This window comes from Prionailurus viverrinus, chromosome X (assembly GCF_022837055.1).
Source record: "Prionailurus viverrinus isolate Anna chromosome X, UM_Priviv_1.0, whole genome shotgun sequence".
NCBI lineage: Eukaryota > Metazoa > Chordata > Mammalia > Carnivora > Felidae > Prionailurus > Prionailurus viverrinus.
This window is the reverse complement of record NC_062579.1, coordinates 47,793,406-47,810,100: the sequence shown is the minus strand read 5'-3', so window position 1 is coordinate 47,810,100 and position 16,695 is coordinate 47,793,406. Positions and strand designations below refer to the sequence as shown.

The window sequence follows — 16,695 nt, the reverse complement described above, 5'->3', positions numbered from 1 at the left end:
GTTGAAAAAAAAATTAAAAAAAAAAAAAAAAGTAGATAAGAAAAGTAGAATGTGTTTTTTAGATAAGAAAAAATATGAAGGACATAGTTTTATTGAGGGAATAAGTAATTTTGTCCTGAAGTAGAATTACTGACTGTTCCAGAATAAGGAAGAGGACAAATATGTGATGAAACCTGAATGGATACAAAAATGTTGTGAGAAGTTTGTGGAAAAAGAATCCTGGGAATGTAATTTTAGAGTCAGGTTTACAATGAATTTATTTATGTTTTTAAAGAATGAGCCTTAATATCAAAAGTACACTGGTGCAAAATTATAATTTGGTGGATTTATCTTTGTTAAAAGGACAAAGTTTTCTTGGACTGTTCTTAAGTTATTATGAAAGGTCTTTCTTTACTTTTGGGGTAATTTGTCTGGAAAACAAAGATTTCTTTTTTGGCCTTGCCCAAATAATTCCCTGCTCTTTATGTTGTTTTGATCAGGCCTTTGATAGCAGGAATACCTCAAAGATATTTTGGGTTTAGTTCCATACCACCACAATAAAGCAAATATTGCAATAAAGCAAGTCAAATGATTTTTAAATTTTCCAATGCATGTAATAGTTATGTTTACACCATGGTGCAGTTTATTGAGTTGAAATAGCATTGTGTCTAAAAATTGTACATACCTGGGGTGCCTGGGTGGCTCAGTCCGTTGGTTGGGTGTCCGACTTCAGCTCAGGTTATGATCTCACTCCTCGCGAGTTCAAACCCCGTGTCAGGCTCTGTGCTGACAGCTCAGAGCCTGGAGTCTGCTTCAGATTCTGTCTCCATCTCTCTGCCCCTCCCCTGCTGGTGTTCTGTCTTTGTCTCTCTCACAAATATGAAAAATAAAACTTAAAAAAATTTAAAAAATTGTACATACCTTAATTAAAAAATACTTTATTGCTAAAGATTTTAACTATTATCTGAGCTTTCAGTATGTCATAATCTTTTTCTCGTGGAGGGTCTTTCCTCGATGTTGACTGCTGACTAATTGGAGTGGTGGTTCCTGAAGGTTGGATTCGCTGTGGCAGTTTCTTTTTTTTTTAATGTTTATTTATTTTAGAGACAAAGGGAGCACAAGTGGAGGAGGGGCTGAGAGAGCCAGAGACAGAATCCGAAGCAGTCTGCAGGCTCTGAGCCATCAGCACAGAGCCCGACGCAGGGCTTGAACCCACAAACCGTGAGATCATGATCTGAACCGAAGTCGGATGCTTAACCGACTGAGCCACCCAGGTGCCCCAGGCTGTGGTAATTTCTTAAGATGACAATGAATGTTGACAGATCAATTGTCTCTTCCTTTCAAAAATAATTTCTCTTTAGATTGTGATATTTGATACCATTTTAGCCACTTCTTTCAATATTGGAGTCAAACCTCTTCAACTCTGCCAGTGCTTTATCAACTAAATTTATGTAATATCCTAAATTTTCCATTGTCATTTCAGCAATTGTCACAGTATCTTCACCAGGAGTAGATTCCATTTCAGTAAACCACTTTTACTTCTTATGCATAAGAAGCAACTCATCATTTGTTAAAGTTTTACCGTGAAATTGCAGCAATTCAGTCATATCTTTGGGCTCCACTTCTAATTCTAGTTATCTTGTTATTTCCAGTTATTGCAGTTACTTTATCCACTGAAGTCTGAAATCCCTCCAAGTCATCTATGAGGGACTCCTATTAATCTTCAAACTCTTATTAATGATATTTGGACCTCTTCCCATAAATCACAAATGTTCTTAATAGCACCTGGAACGGTGAATCCTTTCCAGAAGTTTTTCAATTTACTGTGCCCAGATCCATCAGAGGAATCATTATCTATGAAAGCTATAGCCATACATAATGGATTAAATAATAATACTTGAAAGTCATAATTACTCCTTGAACTCTGGGTTGCAGAATATATAGTACGTTAGCAGGCATGAAAACAACATAAATTTCACTGCACACTTCCATCAGAAGTCTTGAGTGACTAGGTGAATTGTCAATAAGCAGTAATATTTTGGAAGGAATCTTATATTGTGAGCAGTAGGTCTCAATAGTAGGCTTTAAAATTCAGTAAAAAAAGTAAATATGTATGCTCTCATCCAGGCATTGTTTCATTTATAGAGCACAGGTAGAGTAGATTTAGCATAATTCTTAAGGACCCTAGGGTTTTCAAATGCTAAAGGAACATTGGCTTCAACTCAGTCACAAGTTGCATTATCCCCTAAAAAGAGAGGCAGCCTGTTCTTTGAAGCTTTGAAATTAGGCATTGATTTCTCCTCTACTGCTTTGAAAGTCCTATATATGAAATTTATTGTCAAATCGGTTTCCATACAACACCCAGTGCTCATCCCAAAAGGTGCCCTCCTCAATACCCATCACCCACCATCCCCTCCCTCCCACCCCCCATCAACCCTCAGTTTGTTCTCAGTTTTTAAGAGTCTCTTATGCTTTGGCTCTCTCCCACTCTAACCTCTTTTTTTTTCCTTCCTCTCCCCCATGGGATTCTGTTAAGTTTCTCAAGATCCACATAAGAGTGAAACCATATGGTATCTGTCTTTCTCTGTATGGCTTATTTCACTTAGCATCACACTCTCCAGTTCCATCCACGTTGCTACAAAAGGCCATATTTCATTCTTTCTCATTGCCACGTAATATTCCATTGTGTATAAAAACCACAATTTCTTTATCCATTCATAGTTGATGGACATTTAGGCTCTTTCCATAATTTGGCTATTGTTGAGAGTGCTGCTATGAACATTGGGGTACAAGTGGCCCTATGCATCAGTACTCCTGTATCCCTTGGATAAATTCCTAGCAGTGCTATTGCTGGGTCATAGGGTAGGTCTATTTTTAATTTTCTGAGGAACCTCCACACTGTTTTCCAGAGCGGCTGCACCAATTTGCATTCCCACCAACAGTGCAAGAGGGTTCCCGTTTCTCCACGGAAAGAAGTCTTTTCAACTAATGGTACTGGACAACTGGATAGCCACATCCAAAATAATGAAATTGGTCCCCACTTCACACCATATACAAAAATTTACTCAACAATAGACATGTCAGCAAAATGGCAGCTTAGAAATTTCTACTACTCAGCTCCTCCCAGAAACATCAATGTGAGCATCTATTTGTACCCAAAAATACCTTCACAAAAGCCAAGGATTTAAGGTGAGGCATTACAAAGGTGAGGTATTTCTAGCTGAAGCACAGAAATAAGAAAGGATGCATTGAGAAGAGTAAGAAATATCGATTTGTACTATTGCCAGTACCCTTGCCTTCACTTAGGCATCCCAGCACTGAAAGAGACACCTTCCACATAGAAGGGCAGTAACAAGAATGCCTGACTTCACAGGGATCCCAAAGTGGGCTTGAACCCATCACATGATTTCTTATCCAGGAATACAATGCCATACCACACTTAATTTAAATGATGCATTAAAAATAATTTGTTGAAAGGGGCAATCCAAGAAGCTTACTTATTCTTCCTCCCAAGAAAAATGGAGGTCCTGGAGAGAACTTCTGTCTGTTTGGATGGTATCTCTACAGACAGAACCTTTGTCACAAGCCCCACCTCTTAAGAAGGCCAAAGTCCAGTGCTGTGGATGCATGAATTTTCTGGGTCTCTGTGAAATGAAAGCTGGCTCATGGAAATGAAAGAATATTACTATGTTTTATTTTCCTTTTTGCATTAAAAAGATTATCTCTAAGAACATTAAAGAAAGCATATAACAATAAAAATGGAAGTGTCTCATAATCCTACCACTCTAATACAACTATGTTCCTGTTTGCTTCTTTCCTTCTATATGCATGCATATTTTAAGTGGGCTTCAACCAGGATGACTGGGGCATTTGCTGTAATATATTCATTTGCCATTCTATCATAAGCATTGTGTCACATACCTTTGCAGTCTACCTAATTGTTTTCTCAAGGCTACCTAATGTTCCACTCTGTTGATGTGCAACCAGCCAGTCCCCAAATGGTGGATCATCTTGCTGTTTCCATTTCTTCACTGATAAGGCTACAATAAGCATAGTTATCCACATAGCTTTTCTGTGCCTTTTACAGTTGTTCTTTCAGACAAATTCCTGTAAATTAGAATTCCTGGATAATATTATATGAATTTTTTATGGCTCTTGCCAAATATTTCTGTAGTGCTTTGCCAAAGGGTCCAACAAAATATTTTCCAACTTTTCTAAGAGTATATGAGTATGCCTTTTTCTATACAGCTTTACTAGCACTGAATATTATTACTTAAAATCATGTTTTTGTTATTGTAGCATGACTAATACAGTAAAGCTTTCTAATTTGGAATGTAGTTGTGGTGGAGTTGTTATGATCCTAAATTCTAGAAACATACTACTTGGGTTTTCATCCTGGTGCCACCACAGTAGAAGACGTGAGACCTGAAGAAAGTTATTTAACCTCTCTGTGATCCCATTTTCTCACTGGAAAATGAGGGTGATAATAATATCTAGCTTATAAGGTCTTTGTAAAAATTAAATGACTATATGTAAAATGCTTAGAATAGTACCCTGTATATCACAAAGTACTAAGTGTTTGTATTTCTACTACTAATAATATTTTTAATTATTTTATCAAGGTTTCCTGGCTTAGGATTGGGTTCTGGATATTCTGAGATATCAATAACCTTGCTAGATTTCTTTCTTCACAGTTGATGTGGATGGAGGCTTTCCTTTTTGGCTAAATGAATAGTGAGGAATTTTGTGTTGGTGCACCAGAGACAGAAAGGAAGGAGAAGATGGAAATGACAGTATCTGCCCCTAGACCCTTGGCTTAATTTTTAACATTTTTCAAATAAGATACTTTAAGTAATTCTGACCCCTCCAAACAGCAAAGCTCCATTAATAAGGTATGGCTTAGAATTGGGGAGAGGACCAATTTCTGCCAAAAGCACAAAACTACTTGGGTATTTTTAAGACTGCTTTCTTGAAGAACACCCAGGACAAACTCAGCACAGATTTGTGTTTTCATGAAGGGAATTGGTAACAGAAAATACAAGGAAGTGTCATGATACAGAAGACAGAGTAGAAAAACCTGAATTTGTATGATTCTGAACCCACTTGATAACCCACTAATACCCTGAGATGAATAGAAATAATATTAAATAGGACAACTTTAAGGAACACTTAATTCTTGTATAAGAAGATGCAAGCTAAGAACCACCAACAACTGTCTCTAATGTTAGTGTGACCTTATTGTACTCACAGGCTCTCAAAGTCAGAAAGTTGGTCAAATTTTTTCTAAGTGTTTAGTAACTATATGCATGATTTCTGGTATGAATTACTTGTTCTTGTCATTTATGTGTTATCTATCTTATTCTTCTTATAAATTGGAACTTTTTATGCAGCATAATTGTTAAGTTTTTATATGATATAAGGGGAGCTAATTTCAAGAGAGGATGCAATTCATCCCCTCCACTCAGTTTCTCAGACCTCAGCAAGCAGCAGGCTGGAGAGAAGAGGATGGCAAATCACTATTAGGTCAGGATGAACTCTTCCCAAGCAAGAGAAGGGAAAATATACTCAAAAACATCTTGCTCTGAATTTCAGAGTTTGGCTAGGCAAAGGAATGCAAATGTAGTAGTATATGGAAAACTGCACTACTAAGATGGTATCTGGAGTATAATCCAAAGGAGTTAGCATCTGAATGACTTCAGAACAAAAAGAAAGAAATTCTACATTAAGGCCCAAGTGTGCAATATCAAACTTCTCTGCATCATTCCAGTAGACTTAAGGACTATTCCAACTCATAAATATTCCAGGTTTTCTCAAATCTGGAAGCATGATTAATGCTGTCATTGCCTTTCTGCCTTTTCAAACACCAAGTGATACCTTAGTTATCAGTTAGATCCTTTATTGGCAGCTAAAATTTCAACTGACAAAAACAGTTTAGAACTATAGAAACAAAACAAATGATCAATATAGAGCAGGAGGAAAAGAAGACACACTTTAGTTTTGGGATTATAAATTTGTGAATTTAGAAAGATACAATCATAGGTTTTAGGCTTACATAATAACAAAACTCTGGTTTTTAAGATTAGTATGTTAATCCAACCTTCTCCAATCCTCCTCCTGCAGGATTTTACAAATGACGACAATGAGAAGTGATTGATTAAAAGTTACATAATTTCTAAGTGGTAGAGATGAAATTAAAGAATGAAACAACCTATGTCACATTTTCCAAGGTCTGGGACCTCAATTCTCTGCACCCAATTTGAATTAATGGCTTTTACATAACTTTGGACCTAATTAAAATTGTTATCTACATTTTCATCCATTTTTTACTTCATTGAGAAGAGGTTAAGAGTGCAGGAAGGCACAGAGGATGAGGACAGTCAGGTTTCCCTGTGATCCTAGAGGGCTCTGGCTTGTTTTTCTGACCCTGTACCAAAGGAACTTGAAAACACGAGTCTTCTTCCCACTAAGCTTTTGAGGAGCATCCCATACTCAAGAAGGGGGGCCCCATCTGCTTATCTAGTCTTCAAAGGCTTAGGCACAGAGCTGAGTCAGTAGTTTCTTGGAACATAGGAGGAACAGAATATACCTAATATGGACATAATCACCTTATTTAACTTCTCTCAAACTAGAGCCTCTGGTGGGCTGCAGGCAACTACAAAAACCAAGTTAAGAAAAGATGTAGTGCCTGAAATGCCAGGAGGTCCCTTTACTTCCAACATACATACAGGATAAGATCAAGAAAACTTAAGCTGAAAAAAACTAAGGCAGGATGCTGCAAAAAAAAAATACTCCCCCAAAAACAACAAAAAACAAACAAAACAAAGAAACAAACAGAACATCTACTCTGGAAATCCTGGGACCTAGACTCTAAACTGTGCTGTGTCACAAACTGACTGTGTGTCTTCTGGCAATTCTCTTCCCCTCTCTCAGCCTCAGTCTCCTCATATGTTTTTAAAATATGGGAACATCTTCACTTCTTCTAAGGCTTACCTACATAAAATAGCTAGCAAATGTATATCACAATAATAGTCATCACAATGCCTAGCACAATATTTCTTTGCTTCCTGTCTAGAGTGTGAGTCCCTTGCTTGAGGCACCTGCACTACTACCTACCTTCTTTGTTTAGGCTTGGACCCCTGCCTTGCACTCATCAATTTGGTGCCAAAAGCCTCAGAACAATTTGTGACAGTAAGAGTGGTTCAAATGATACCCCAATTCCCTTTAGAATCTAACAACTTAGCTCTTTGTGAAATTAAGTCTCTTCAGTTCATGGCCCATTTAGTGCCTCTGGCACTCTTATGTTTAAAAATGGATTAAACTCTCTTCTGTCTACATTTCCCTCCACGACAGGCGCCTTTCTTCTGAGGGAGTCTGGCCAAGTCCACTAAAGGCCAGGCCACAGTTCACAGGTTCCATGACTCAGGTGATAGCTATCTTATGACTGAGCATCCTGGAAAGGCCTCCAATCTAAAGTACCTATCCACTCCATGAGTCAGTCACCTCAAGATTAGTGTCCCCTATGCCACATATATTCTTGGCCTGGCAGACCATCAAGTTGGCCAAAACGTTAGTCACCAGTTTCAAAGTCTGTACTTACCCTCACTTTAGTATCAAGATTTGCTCTCTGCCCCAATTACAAGTATGCAAGAATTCCTTACTCTCTCTCTCTCCAATTCCTTAGGAAAATCTGAGCTATGGGAGGAATCAAAACTCATTCACACCGAGTCAATAACAACTGTCAGCATCTATAAGTGTGAAAGGACAAAGAAATGACTGTACCTTCAAACAGGAATTAAAGCCTTTCTTAATTTAATAATTCACAAGTTAGAAAGAAATAAAACATGACTGTGGAGAAGGTGAGGTGATAGGATAAGACCAGTGTCACAGAGGAAACTATCGACAATGACTGTGTTTAAATTATTTCTGGGTCCCCAAAGAAATGAAGGGTCACACAGCACAAGGCTTTTTACCAAACATTTACTGTGTGTGTACTATTCTATATACAGCACTGTGCCAGGCACTGGGGATTCAGAGATAATTTAGATACAAGAAGCATACAGTGTAGTGGGAGGTACAATAACTTGAATGAATTAATAGTTGCACTAATAATATAGATAAAGTGCTATGGTCATATAGTGAAAATAAATGTTTTCATCAACTTAGGAATTGAAAACTTTCTGAGGGTGTGACATTTTCACTGGACCTTTTAAAATATATAGGATTTCAACAGGTCAAGGCATTCAATTTTGGCATTCTAGAAAGGGGAAACAATGTGAGTAAATGTACACATTATTCATTAATAGAAAATTTACTTAGGGAAAGAGAAGCAGTTCAGTGTGTTTGGGTGAAGGGTTGTAGGTCATAATAGAGCTAAGCAAGTAGGAAGGGTCAAATGGATGGAATGTAAACCTAGGTGAAAAGTATGAGATGCAAGAAGGAATAGTGAGTAGACATTAGCAAGTGTTGAGGTAAATCTAAACACACTGATTTTATAAAACAAAATAATAATATTTAATATAAAAGGGTAAAAATAGGATACTAAAATGCTTGATAGAAATAGCATATAAGTTGAATTTGGATGATGGGAGTTAAAGTATTCTAAGATCCTTGTATTTTTTAGGAGGAACGTCAAAACATGAACTAAAATTAGCATTTTATTACTTAAGTATGTATATTAAAATAGGCAGAGTACATACTAAAAGACTAAACAGAGTATATAACTTACAAATGACAGAAGGTGAAAAAAAAATGGACCTAGAGGGAAAACCACCAATCATACCAAAATATGGTAAATTCAGGAAAAGGGGGAATATAGAAAAAGTGGGACAAATAATAAGTGCATAGAAAATGGATTAGCTGGAAAACAGTGTGATCTTATCCTGAGGTCACAGGACATGAGTTTTGATTGAAGAAAAGAAAAATGAACATGTGCTCTAAAGGAAAGTGCTGTCCAGATTGCAATTCAGCATCTGTTAAGCCAGCTAGTTTCTAAAAGAATCCCAAGCTAGTGCAGACACACTTCAGTGGATATACTGCTGTCTGCTTCCCCCAAAGACAGAACTTCATTGTGGGTATTCATTGGTAGCTCCAAATATATCTCACAGCCCTCCACGTGCTTGTCATAAACCTTACTCCACAGTCCCTCAACATTTCATTAGCTTTTACTTCTGCAATGGGTGTTTCCAAGGAAAGAGAGAATTTGGCAGGATCATCTGCAGGATTCTTATTCTGAATAATTAATCTAAGTGAGGAGGCTCCCCACTGCGTCCAGGTCCATGTTATCTTCCAAACACAAATTTCTACCTGCATCTCAAATTCAACATGTTCAAAACATACTCTTGGGGCACCTGGGTGGATTAGTCAGTTAAGCATCTGACTCTGGATTTTGGCCCAGATCATTATTTCAGGTCAGTTCATGACCTCATGGCTCATGGTTCATGAACCTGTGTAGGTTCTGCATTGACAATGTGGAGGCTGCTTGGGATTCTCTCTCTCCCTTTCTTTGTGACCCTCCCCTGCTCATTCTCTCTAAGTAAATAAACACATACTCTTGACTCTACTTCCTTGATTTTCTCATTTTTATAGACTCTCTCTCCATTATCCCACCCCCAAGAATCATCTCAGACTTCTCCCTTCCTTTGCCCCTCCTATATTAGATCAATCACAGACTATCAATTCATCCACTGTAGCACAGCTGACATCAGTGTCTGCATTTTTATCTGCATTGTCCAAGGTAAAGCTCTCATTACTACTTTTCTGGATTATTGTAATAATTATTCTTCCTGCCTCCTGTCTCACTCCTCTGATATATCCTGTATCAAACACCTACTTACTTACTGAGTCCTTATGATGTCCTATACACTGAACTAGTAATGGAAACAAAGAGATAACAACAATCTTGTCCTTAAGAATCTCACCATCTATTTAAAGAATACAGGTGAACAATCAATGCAAAACTAAACCCCAACAAGTGTTACATTGGAGGCATGAATGAAAATGCTGTAGAGACATGAAAAAAGGAATAGATGTAATATTTCTGTTGTGGTTGTTGGGAGAAAATATTTGAAAGGGAGACTTCACAAAGGAGTTGACACTTGAGTAAGATCTTAAAGTTTAAATAGTTGATCTAGTCTGTTAACTAACTGGAATTTAAATAAAAACTTGAAAAAATAAATAGTTGACTTAGTAAAGAAGGGGGGAAAAGCACTGTAGACAGAGACAAGGTAATGCATGATGATATGAGGTGGTAACACCAGGACTGCTGCACAGCCTGGGTGGTCAAAACAGAGAGGCCTTATCAGTAAGGCAGGGGATAAAGCTCAACAAGACCAGACAGAAACCCAAGGCCCTCTTGGAGGAAGTGGGGGTGTAGAGAGGACACAGTCATCTTGGACAGATTCAGGCTCAGAGGACTGTCCAAATGGTGGCTTGTCTCCTGGCAACAGGATGAGAGCCCAAGAAGTGCCTCCAGGGGTCTGCCAGAACAGGCCTATCATTCAGCAGCCAGGTACTTCTGGCCCCATCTGAGCAATGAGTCTAGTTCATTGTGCCTTGCCTTTCCGCCCAGGGGGACAGTCAGAAGTGGCTCCAGTCCTCTTTCTGCCAAGTTCTTCCTTTAGATAGCTCTACCCACTTTTGTTTCAGCATCTCCAGAAACATATCCTCATCCCCACCCTGTCTGTGCTTTTCCCAAAGGAACATCTGGCCCTTACACATCTTTTCCAGGCCTCATCAGCATTTAGCAGAGTATACATCTGTAACATCCCAAATTCTTTGCTTTTGCTTTCTCATCCCAAAGTTCACTGCCTCAGCTGAAGCTTCTCAACCTTGCTAGCACATGTCTCTCTCTCTCTCTCTCTCTCTCTCTCTCTCTCTCTCTCTCTCTGTGTGTGTGTGTGTGTGTGTGTGTGTGTGTGTTGATATTCCCACTGGCTCCTTCTGAATAGGGACTTTCTGTGCTTTTTCCATTTGTAGATACTCCATAGCACTCAATGCAAAGTCTTGAAGATTGGAAATATCCAGTGATGTTTATTGGGAATGAGAATGGGACTAAACTCTAAACCCAAACTGTTGCTTTTTACCCTTCCACGTGATCTTGGAATATAAATTTTGTCATTGCGAATTTTCCAGAAATTCTCCCCAAACTTACCAACCCATGCCCATGTCTCTCAGTGCCCCCATCCCTTCATTCCCCATTCCCTTCAGAACTCCCCAGCTAGAAGTCTTTTCTTGTCTTGGACTAGCCTCTCTGCTCAGGATCTCCAGACCTTGTCTGTCCTCTCTGGAGTGCCCTAGCCCCTGCCTCTCTCTCTACAGTGGCTCCATCCCAACTCCCCTTTCCTGGATACCACATGATACCCTTTTATTGCAGTTCTATTCTGTAGGGCCTTTTCTGCATCTTCCCTGTCCCTGTGTCTGCGCTGTTGGTGCTACACCAGATTCCCATTCCTCTACTTGGCAGCTCTCCTGTAGCCCTTCCCTAGGGCTATCTTAAGGTCAGAGGTTCTCACCATCCCAACCCCATACAATCCATCTTAGTACAGTCTAACACAGCCCCTGATGAATCATGACCTTATTTAGAAGGCAAAGAGAAGCCTATTTGGGTGGACTTCAGGCAGGCTAAAGGAATGTTTGAAACCCTCCAGCCACTGTGCTGCTCAGCACCCCATGCACCAGAAGGGCCAATCTCAATCCCTGTGCACCCTCCTCTCTCTCCCTTTCCATATCCCTAGGCCAGTCTCACTTCCCAGCCCTCTGGGTACTCACCCCCTTCCAGGGCACTGGGGTAGGGGGCAGTATATTGCACTGAGAGCTTCATTTTTGTAGCAGCTCTACTTCAGTCCCCACTGCCACTAGCAGGTGACAGTTGGCACAGTTGGATTTTCACAAGCCAAGATTGCAAATCCATGGCCCACACCTCCCACTCTTCCCCCATCGCTCTGGCAAAGGCCATAAAGGACAAGTCTCTCTGCTTACCACCCAAACATCTGATCCAGCCTGTCTCGATGCCCTGGGACTTGCGAGGAGCAGCAGAGCAAGGTAAGTAGTTGGGGTAGCAGGAAAGGAACAGGTGACTCTTGAGCTCTACAGGGTGGCCAGGCTTTCCACAGGGGTGCGGTGGGATGTCAAGGCTGACAGAGGAAGCGCCCCAATGCCAACTCTGCCTCCAGTAGTTTGAAGCTCCGCCAATGCCCTGTGCTCTGCTCCCACCAAACTTGTAGGTAAGGACCTCAACTCTTCCTTCTTACCAGGCCCACTGGGAGTAAGCACTGGGAACTCCAATCCTGAGGGGATAGAGTGCCAGGTGGCTCTGTAGGGCTGGGTTCACTGCAGTCTGATAAATGCAGCAAGGGCAGAAGGGAGCCCCTCCCAAGACTGCGGATGACGAATTCCCACCCCTACCCAGTACTGAGAGAGGGCTGGGATTTTGCTTTGCTCCACCCAGCTTCCGAAGCTTTTTCTCCACTAAGTCACAGTTTATTCATCTGTTAAATAAGGTACAAAAATCCACCCATAGCGCTGTTGTGAAGATCACAGGAGGTAATAAATGTGAAAAATCACAGCACAACTCTTGACACACAGTAGTCACTCTCTTTTACTTCTATTTCTTCCTTCCCCTTCAACTTTTGAATGATAGAAATCTAACATGTTTTCTGGGTGTGGGGGAAGGTGTCGGATTCTTGACCCCATAAGTACAAATCATGATGAATTAGCTACTTTAGGGACCTAACAAGCAGGCCCTTAGAAGACAAGTGGGGTGGATAGGAAAGGTCCAGAAGAAAAGAGGAGCCTGACAGTGAGAGGAGAAAGTCAGGTGACTAAAAAATTCCAAGGAGAAAAAGAGCCTGCAGGAGAAGATGTCAGCAGGAAGGAAAAACCCGAGAAAGAGGAAGATCCCTAGGCATTTGAACAGGGAATCCCCAGGAGAAAAATTGGACCGAAGGGGAAAAAAAGAGGAAGAAACCTCAGGGATTTAGAGAGGATACTTGGAGGGGGGGAGATGGTGCCACGGAGACATAGAAGACAACAAATTCCAAGAGCAAGAATCCCCATAAACCCAGAAGAAAGAAAATATTGCATAAAAGTGACAGAGCCCCAAGGATGTCTGGAGGAGATCACAGGAGAACTATGGGACTACAAAAAAAAGTGGGGTCCCAGTGATGCAGGGAGGGCTCTCTAAGAAACAACTGCAGAAAAGAGATTGAATCAGGAGGAGGGAGAGAAGGGTTCCTAACAAAGAGAAAAACTGTAGAAAGATACTAGAAGGGTACTGTGCCAGGGATTTAGGGAGGAGAACACAGAAAAAAAGAGAAGCCAAGAGATGTAAGTGTAGGTGTCCCCAGAAGAGATAAAACTACAGAATAGGTAAAGCCCCAAGGAGAGATAAAGGAGTAGGAGCCAAGATAAAATTAGAATATATATAGGGATGTGATTTTAAATCTAAAAGTGGGAGAAAATCTAGGAGTGAGACAGAATATTTCAAAAGAGTGGCCCGTATATTAGAGGTACATGAGAAAAAGGATGTAGGTTTGGGGATTTGGGGTAGGGACTCCAGAAGAAAAAACTGAAGAAAGGAGTGGAATTTCAGAAATGTGAGAGGAGACACAAGAAAAGTGGTATAGCCCCAGGATGGGGTGAGGCCCTGAGAAACAAAAGGGAGCACAGCTCCCTAGATGTAAGGATAAGAGTCCCAGGAGAGAGAAGACCCCAGAAGAAAAGTGAAACCACAGGAGCATAGAGAAAAAGTCCAAAGAGAAAGTTATAACTCTATTAAAAAGAGGAGGATGACTGCTAATAAATATTATGTTTATTTCTGGGATGATGAGAATGTTCTACAAGTGATTATTATAGAGATGGTTACAATGTTGTGATTATACAAAAAAATGAAGTATATACCTTAAATGGGTGAGTGTTATATCTGAATGATATCTAAATTACCTATATCTAATATATATATATATAGATAGATAGATAGATAGATATTGATATATATTGATATATATTGATATTATACACATATACACACACATGCAGAGAAAGAGAGAGGGAGAGAGGCAGGCTGACAGATATATACATACATATTGACTGACTTAAGGACAAAGGAAGGAGAGCTCCAGAGAGAATTTAGACTCCCAAAAAAGGTGGTCCTAGATATGGAGTGAAGGGATATAGAACCCCAGAAAAAAGGTGCCCTGCAAAATTGGTGGGGCACAAAAAAGGGCAACTCCTATAGTTCGGGGCAAGTAAGTTGAAGAAATGACTGCAGAGAAGGGGTAAAGTCACAGAAATGTAAAGAATTTGTAGGCAAGAAACAAAACTGCCTGAAAGCAAGAGAGTCCCAGGACTATAGGGATGAGACCCTAGGAGAGAGATAGAATTGCCAACGAGTTGAAACCCCAGTGATTTGAGAATGGAACTCCATAGGAGAGCATGAACCCCAGCGATGTGAGGACTATGACTCTAAGATAGTTATAGGACTTCATAAAATGGTTACAGCACTAGAGATTGGTGAAAGGTATTGAAAAAAAAAATGAGGGGGTGAGACACATAAAAGACATAAAGCTTAAGAGACTCAGTGTAAGAAGGGGTACCTCATAAAAATTTGAAGTACTAGGGATTTGGGAAAGAAAGAAACTTCAAGAAAGGGTCAGTACCCAGAAAAAATGTGGTTTCCTAGGAAAGAAGAGAAATTCAGTAAGCAAGGTAGGCCCCAGGGACTTAGGGATGGAGACCCCAAGAAAACAGTATGGCCATTGAAGAGGCTTTCCGGGAAGGATTTTCCCCCAGAAAAGGCCATAAACCCCAACTTGGCCTCCATCTTTTACTTTTTTGTTCCTCTACCCCAGAAGGGTGGGCTGAGATGTCTCTTGTTTAAAGCTGTGATAGGTAAGGAGACCCTCAAGGATGATATTGGGTTAGGTCACAACCCCTCCCACTCCAGCTTCAGGATCTTAATTAAGAACTTCCCTCCTCCTACTTCCTCTTTTTCCTTACCTGTGGTACCCACCCTGGCCTTAATCTTAAAGGGCTATTGGCTGCTGTTTTAAGTGATTTAGAGATTGTCCTCCTTCAATTTTTCAGGTTTCAGCTGCTTAACTACTAGCCTGAGGTTTTTTATCCACATCTTATTGAAGGTTAATTTTATTTTTGTTTGTTATTTTATTAATGTATCATTGTTATTATTATTATATCTATTACTGCTGTCACATTACCTAAACTATAAGCCTACTAAGGAGAAGTGACATTATATAAGACAAAGTCAAAAACAGTGTATTATTTACTGTTGAACTTGGATGTGCTGAAATAATTAATTTTTTCCCATATGGGCCTCAATTTCTTCATCTGAAATTTCCTATGTCATTCTGTGATTCTGTAACCAATTTCTGGGTAACACATTTAGTCATTTACCTCAGGATATCAATTAGGGGAGTCAAGGCAATTGCTGACATTCAGAGCAGCCTATTCTCTCTAGTAAAGTCCTGAGAGCTCCCCAGGTAGTTTCACTGCCATGTCATACTAGTAGTCCTGGATGAGCCACCAGGGGCTCTTGGGAATCCAAGGCATCATGCAGATGCAAGAAGACTCTGCTTCCACATTGGGCTTTGTGGTCTGACAGTCACTAATGCCTCCACCCCAGATTAGGTCAGTGAGTGGGACAAGTGACTGATTGCTTCTGCCTGCTGATCACCACTCAGAAGAAAGTTCATGTGTTAAAGAGGCAGACCCTGGGGGGCCTTCAGTACCCCATTATCTCCAATCCTGACCTCATAGGCAAATGTCTTCAGGTGTATACTAGGAGAACCCCAAGAGTCTTCAATTAGTTTGCTGAGAAATGATGTCTGAAGGATTACACTATTCCCACAGAGTGCAATGCTTCTATTCCACAGGAATCCTCATTTATTAAATTGGTCAGCACAACTAAAAAAATTTTTTCCATAGACTGCTGGGTAAATTATTTTCCTTTTGTTCTTTATCTGTCCTACCCAGAATCTCTGCATATAGTGGTAGCTGCCAAGAGTATGAGACCCCTGGGGGACTGTATTGCTGCTGCTGGCACAAATCCAGAGAGAGACACACAGAAGGACTAAAGTTTGTTGATGGATTATATTGGGGACCTAAAAGTCTAGAAATAATGTGAGTAACATTTTAAAACTAGCACTACTATTCAGTTTATGGTTAAGTACCCTGTGTAAATTATGGATATTCTGAGTTTGACTGGTCTCTGGACACACACTTTAGCCACTAATAAGCAAAGGTACACACCTTGCTCCATGAATGTGTCTTGTATATTTTCTCAGTTCCAACTAGAGACAAACATAACCAACGACCTGTGTCCCAGGTATCTTTCTCCTTCCCACTCCCTCAACTGAGATGATGGATTTATCGCGGGGGGGGGGTGGTGGTGGTGGTGAAGAATAAACCATTCCTCTCTCCATTTTTCCCTCCCAAGGAAAATACCCTAAGGGTAAAGTCCACCCAACCTTCCTAAATGGAAAGAGTAATTAATATTTAGTCTTCAATCTCTCCTTACTTCCTCCCCCTACCCACACTACATTTAGTTAGAGTGAGTCCAAACAACAACTTCATGGATGTCAAAGCTGGAATAAAACTAGAATGTCTTCATTTTACAGATGGAAAACTGAGACTTGGAAAGAAGAAAAGATTTTTTCAGTTAACCTTTTAGTAACTCTGTTAGTGGAAGAGTAGGATGTGGAA

The 16,695-nt window shown here is 40.1% G+C and overlaps 1 protein-coding gene across 1 annotated transcript in view; it reads left to right on the top strand.

Moving 5' to 3' along the window:
- Positions 1 to 16,059, top strand: part of VSIG4 (V-set and immunoglobulin domain containing 4) — a 139,047-nt gene extending 122,988 nt beyond the window's left edge. The window contains exon 8 of the mRNA XM_047844603.1: positions 15,967 to 16,059. Within this exon, the coding sequence (XP_047700559.1) occupies positions 15,967 to 15,981 (15 nt within the window). The 3' untranslated portion in view covers positions 15,982 to 16,059. The remainder of the gene's footprint in view (positions 1 to 15,966) is intronic.
- Positions 16,060 to 16,695: the final 636 nt, after the last annotated feature.